Source organism: Cicer arietinum, chromosome 1, assembly GCF_000331145.2.
Source record: "Cicer arietinum cultivar CDC Frontier isolate Library 1 chromosome 1, Cicar.CDCFrontier_v2.0, whole genome shotgun sequence".
In the NCBI taxonomy this organism is placed as follows: domain Eukaryota; kingdom Viridiplantae; phylum Streptophyta; class Magnoliopsida; order Fabales; family Fabaceae; genus Cicer; species Cicer arietinum.
The window spans coordinates 27,533,956-27,540,049 of NC_021160.2; the positions used below are offsets into that span (position 1 = coordinate 27,533,956).

Sequence of the window (6,094 nt, forward strand, 5' to 3'; positions counted from 1 at the left end):
CTGAAGTAGTAACAACAAAATCTTTTTTTAGTACTGAAGATTTAGAGGCCGACTTAGCTCTCAAAGGACAAGAAATTGAAAAATTACAAACAGAATTGGAGATGGCTTACCAGGCTTATAGAGATATGGAGTATAAGAATACCCAACAATCCCTTATCCTTGAGAATGTACAAAAAAGGGCAAGAGAGGAAGAAGAAAGCAAGGAGAGAACTCAAATCTATTTGTGGGGTGCGAATGAAGAGTTAAGACTCAGACGTCAAGAAAGGGATGATGCAGTGATTGAAGGTCTTAGGCTTAAAGAGTTGCTAAAGAAATTTGGGGAAAAGCATGAAATCATCCGTCGGCAAGAAGCAAATCTATAGCAACCTTGGAGATTGGTAAGAGCAGAATGCGAAAACAAGATCATGGTAGAAAGGAAATGCCAAGAAGAGATCATTGAAGCATACCGAGTTGAACTTGCAAGAAAAGAAGACGAGATGTATACACAAAAAGACACTATCGAGAGACTTGTTCAAGAAGGAATGTTTTGGATGGATCGTTTCTCCAAACTAGTTTATTTGACCAACTCTGCTATCGGAGAAATTCCACCATTATTAAGAGCTGCTGACGGGATGGCTAATCCTCTCTCTACCCCTCAAGAGATCTCCATTTTTATTGAACATTGTAAAAGTTTAATCGAGCAAATGAAAAAATTGATGGCTCATTAAATTTTCAAATTTCATGTTTAGATTTCTACTTTCGTTTTGTGGCAAAACTTGTATCTTACTTTTTCTCAATAAATTAAATTTGGCCCCACTTTTGATCCCATGGCCCTCTCTTTATTGGTTAAGATATTCACAAACAAGCAATAAATATGTCTTTAACATTCATGCACAATTACATTTTCATACATCACATTGCATACTCATGCCATATTCTTTCACAGAAAAAATAACACAACAAACAAAAAATTTGGTGTTACGACACCGTTATCGGACACGATCCCAGTCAAAAATCATGGATGAGCTAGAGCAAACAGAAATAAGAGAAGATGTGAACCAGCTCAAGGGGCAAATGACCAAGATCTTGGAGATGTTACAAGCACTCGGAAATAGAAATGATGGGAATCCTTTGGTAGATGAGGGGGTGCCCCAAAACACTCTTGTTCACCCAACGGGCGTCACTCCACACCTTCACACCAATTATCAAGAAGGGAAGGCACAACAATTTCCACCTTATGGTCTTCCTCCAGGTTATACCCCACCCATAAACACTCATCTCCCCAACAACAGTACACTGGCTGTGGCTACAAATCCACAACATGGTACTGGCGAGTTCCCTCAAATGCAACCTTCACCCCTTACTTCGGGCTTTCCTGGCTCTTCATCGCAAGGAAAATCTACCGAAGCTACGCCGGTGATGTTAAACATACACCATGAACCTCGACTGCTCGAGGGCAATCAATCCCAAGAAAAATGGCAAGCCTTGGAAGAACGCTTGAGAGTTGTCGAAGGGGGAAACAATTATGGATTTGATGCTTCAGACCTATGCCTCGTTTTTGATGTTATCATACCTCCAAAATTCAAATTGCCTGAATTCGACAAATACAAGGGAACTACATGTCCCAAGAACCATCTTATTATGTATTGTCGAAAAATGGGTTTTTGCGCCCATGACGAAAAACTGCTAATCCACTTCTTTCAAGACAGTTTGACAGGAGCTTCCCTGAGTTGGTATATGCACCTTGAGCGAGCTCATATCAGCTCTTGGAAAGATTTGGTGGATGCCTTTTTGAAACAATACAAATATAATCTCGACATGGCTCCTGATAGAATACAGCTACAAAATATGACAAAAACGAGACAATGAAACATTCAAGGAATATGCCCAACGATGGAGAGAACTAGCTTCCGAGGTTGAACCCCCCTGTCTGAAAAATAAATGGTGACTATGTTCATAAACACTCTTCAACCTCCGTTTTATGACAAAATGATAGGAAGTGTTTCATCAAATTTTTCAGATCTTGTCATCATAGGTGAAAGAGTAGAAATGGGATTGAAAAGTAGAAAGATTTCTTCCGGCTATACCGGATTAAATAACACAAAAATTGCCTGCAGGTGTGAATAAGAAAAAGGAGGAAGAAAGCCATTTTGTGGCGTCAAACCCAACTAATCATTCTTTTGTGCGTCGCCCTTACACCGCTGCAACTTCACAAATCTCAGGTACTCTAAGTCAACACTTACAAGGGAATCAAGATTCATATGAAAGTCAAGGGAAAAACTATCGTGGGAGGGAGTTCGTACATTTCGACCCAATCCCTCTAACCTATGCAGAGTTATTACCGCATCTGGTTATCAATTCTATGGTTGCACTATGTACAGGGGAAACTATAGAACCACCCTACCCGAAAGGATATGACTCGAACGCGGTGTGTGATTACCACTCTGGGGCTGTAGGACACTCTACTGAAAATTGCCTAGCTTTAAAGTTGAAGGTGCACGATTTGTTTAAGGCTAGATGGTTGAATTTTAAAGAAAACAAGCCTAGCGTGAAAAATAATCCTCTACCAGTCCATGGTGGGCCAATAGTGAATGCAATCAAAGAAAATCACCAATTAATAAAGGAGGTCGAGAAAATGGAACTGATTTTCTTTGAGTTATGTAAATTTGGGTTAATCCGAGGAAATGTTGATGGGAAAGCAAGATGCAATTTCCACCTCAATGAAGATCATTCCATGGAAGAATGCAATGAGTTCAAAAAAGAACTTCAAAAATTGATAAACATAGGCATCATTCAAATAGGTCGTTGGGAAAAGGATGACGGTATGATTGCAACTCAATTAGAAGAAAAACTTGGCATAACCATCCCAAAGCCATTGGTCATTCCTTTCACTAAAGTGGAAAGTATGAATGCACCCGGTGATTTGAGGACCTTAATAGTTCAGATACCAAGCCCTTTTTCATATAAAGACAACAAAGCCGTACCTTGGAACTATAATGTAGAGATACATCTAGCTAAACAGAAGAACAAAGATGTTTCTAGCTCTAAAACCACCATTGTCACGGACGTTTCAGGAATAGGAGGAATGACTAGAAATGGTCGGATATATTCCCCAGGAAAATCACAAAGAGAAATGATAGCGGTGTTTGAGAAGGCATGCACATATAAAGAGGAAAAGAAAGTCGAAAAGGAGAAAGTAGAAAATGAGAAAGAGATTTCTAATGAAGAAGCCCAAGAATTTCTCAAAATCATCAAACAGAGTGAATACAAAATAGTCGACCAACTCAACCATACTCCTACAAGGATTTCATTATTATCCCTATTGATGAATTATGAGTCCCACCGGAAGCTATTGATGAAAATACTAAATGAGGCTCATGTCACTCACGACATCACCGTGGACAAATTTGGAGGCATCATAAATAACATCACAGCCAACAATCACCTAACTTTCACAGATGATGAGTTGCCGACCGAAGGGAGAGGGCATAATAAAGCACTACACATATCAGTAATGTGCCTCGACCATATAATGTCAAGAGTCCTCATTGACAATGGCTCCTTGCTGAAGGTCATATCAAAATCAACATTAGCAAAACTACCTTGTGATGGTACATATATGAGACCTAGTCCCATGGTTGTTAGAGCTTTCGACGGGAGTGGCAGAGAAGTAATGGGGGAAATCGATCTCCCAGTTCAAATAGGCCCGGTCACATTTGAAATCACGTTTCACGTGATGGATATTGTACCCGCTTATAGTTGCTTATTGGGGAGGCCATGGATCTATTCTGTCGGCGTAGTGCCGTCAACCTTACACCAAAAGCTGAAGTATATGAAATGACCAATTGGTAATCGTATCAGGAGAAGGAGATTTGTTGGTGAGTAATTTGTCCACCACACCTTATGTTGAGACAACAAAAGACGCTCTAGAAACTGCCTTCCAAACACTAGAAATCGTGGACACCGCTTATGTCGAAACGACACCTATAGAACCACATATGTCCAACACTGCTATTATGGTGGCTAAGTTCATGTTGAGCAGAGGACACCATCCATGGCACGGGTTGGGGAAGGATGAAGAAGGGCTCAAAGAACCGGTTGAACTTCCTAAAAATAGAGATAAGTGGGGTTTAGGTTACAAACCCACCAGGGATGACAAACGGAGATTGGTCAAAGAGAAAAAAGAAAAAAGATTAGCTCGAATTGAAAATCGAGAACCAAGAATCGAAAGGATTCCCATCTGTGACATCCGGCAGAGTTTCCAAAGTGCAAGACCAACAAGTGAAATCCATATTGCGGCAGTTGAAGATGACATGTTTGATGGGGAAGCTAATTGGATTCGTCCGTGTGGTGTAGGAGCAGAAATCAGGAATTGGAAAATAGTCAAGTCACCTATAATATTTAATGCAATTTCCATGTAATTCTAAAAGCATTATTACTGTTACTAAGACCTTAAGATGTTTCATTATATTTAGGATGGATACAATGTTGTTTTCCCAATACTTTGAATTTCAATAAATGCATTCTCATTTTGTTTTCTTAATGTTCTTTCTTACCACTTTCATATGTTTATATTCATTCTCCATTTTTTTATTTATTTTTTTTTCTTCTCCTTCTTTCTCCTTATCCTAGCCTTGAATCCTGCAGATTTGGGAATGGTTCATTCACAGACGACTGTACTAAGATCTCGTTGCATAATCTTAACCATCTTGTTAGTCAGACAGAAAAAGATAATGAAGAAGATTATGAACCCCCTCTAGATTTGTTAAGAGCGGTAGAACGGGAAGCCCAGGGTACCATGCCCTTTGAGGAACCGATAGAAATTGTTAATCTAGGGACGGAAGAAGGAAGGAAAGAAATTAAGGTTGGCACCATCTTAAAGAAAGAAGTATATCATAAACTAATCCAACTCCTACATGAATACAAAGATGTTTTTGTATGGTCATATCAGGATATGTCTGGATTGCGTACTAGTATAGTGTAGCATAAATTGCCCTTAAAACCCGATTCTTCTCCGGTGAAACAAAAATTAAGGCGAATGAAGCCCGATATGTCATTAAAAATCAAGGAAGAAATACAAAAACAATTTGACACAGTGTGGCAAATTATCCCCAATGGATAGCCAATATTGTACCAGTGCCAAAAAAGGATGGAAAAGTACGAATGTGTGTCGATTATAGGGACCTTAATAAAGCTAGTCCTAAAGATGATTTCCCGTTACCTCACATCGATATTTTGGTTGATAATACGGCTCGTCATTCACTCTTTTCCTTTATGGATGTTTTCTCTGGGTATAATCAAATTAAGATGGCACCTGAAGATATGGAAAAAACGACTTTCATCACTCCTTGGGGAACATTTTGTTACAAAGTAATGCCTTTTGGTCTGAAGAACGTTGGGGCAACCTACCAAAGAGCTATGGTAACCCTATTCCATGACATGATACATAAAGAGGTCGAAGTTTATGTAGACGACATGATTGCAAAGTCACAAACAGAAGAAGAACATATTATTGATCTAAAGAAACTCTTCAAAGGACTTAGAAAGTTTAAGCTAAAGCTCAACCCCTCCAAATGCACTTTTGGGGTGAGATCGGGCAAAGTATTGGGATTTGTGGTTAGTCAGAGAGGAATAGAGGTTGATCCCGATAAGATTCGAGCCATTGCAGAAATGCCTCCCCCGAGTACAGAAAAAGAAGTCCGCGGTTTTCTTGGGAGACTAAATTATATTTCAAGATGTATATCACAACTAATTGCTACTTGTGAACCGATATTTAAACTTTCACGGAAAAATCAAACAGCTGTATGGAACGAAGAATGTCAAAATGCATTTGAAAAAATCCGACAGTATTTGCAAAATCCTCCAATTCTAGCCCCACCAGTTCTGGGCGACCCTTGATTATGTATCTTACAGTCCTCGACGGGGCCATGGGATGTGTACTGGGCAACATGATGAAACAGGAAAAAAGGAACATGCCATTTATTATCTAAGGAAAAAATTTACAGATGTTGAAACAAGATATACAATGTTAGAACGTACTTGTTGTGCCTTAACCTGGGCGGCTCATCGCTTGAGGCAATACATGCTTTGCCATACAACTTATTTGATATCCAAA

At 39.4% G+C, this 6,094-nt stretch overlaps 2 protein-coding genes across 2 annotated transcripts; both read left to right on the forward strand.

Annotated features, from left to right (window-relative positions):
* Positions 1–996: 996 nt before the first annotated feature.
* LOC140918746 (uncharacterized) lies at positions 997–1,848 on the forward strand. Its single transcript, XM_073363543.1, has one exon. The coding sequence runs from the start codon at positions 997–999 to the stop codon at positions 1,846–1,848; it is 852 nt and encodes a 283-aa protein (XP_073219644.1).
* Positions 1,849–1,920: 72 nt separating this feature from the next.
* LOC101491006 (uncharacterized) lies at positions 1,921–3,820 on the forward strand. Its single transcript, XM_012719487.1, has 2 exons — positions 1,921–2,014; positions 2,097–3,820. The coding sequence occupies exons 1-2, from the start codon at positions 1,921–1,923 to the stop codon at positions 3,818–3,820; spliced, it is 1,818 nt and encodes a 605-aa protein (XP_012574941.1).
* The last annotated feature ends 2,274 nt before the right edge of the window (positions 3,821–6,094 follow it).

Excerpts from the sequence above, each read along its gene's own strand:
- LOC140918746 (XM_073363543.1), top strand. The coding sequence starts at position 997 with ATGGATGAGCTAGAGCAAACAGAAATAAGAGAAGATGTGAACCAGCTC.
- LOC101491006 (XM_012719487.1), top strand. The coding sequence starts at position 1,921 with ATGGTGACTATGTTCATAAACACTCTTCAACCTCCGTTTTATGACAAA. Across the intron at positions 2,015-2,096 it reads TTCAGATCTTGTCATCATAG|GTGTGAATAAGAAAAAGGAG; the intron begins GTGAAAGAGTAG and ends AATTGCCTGCAG.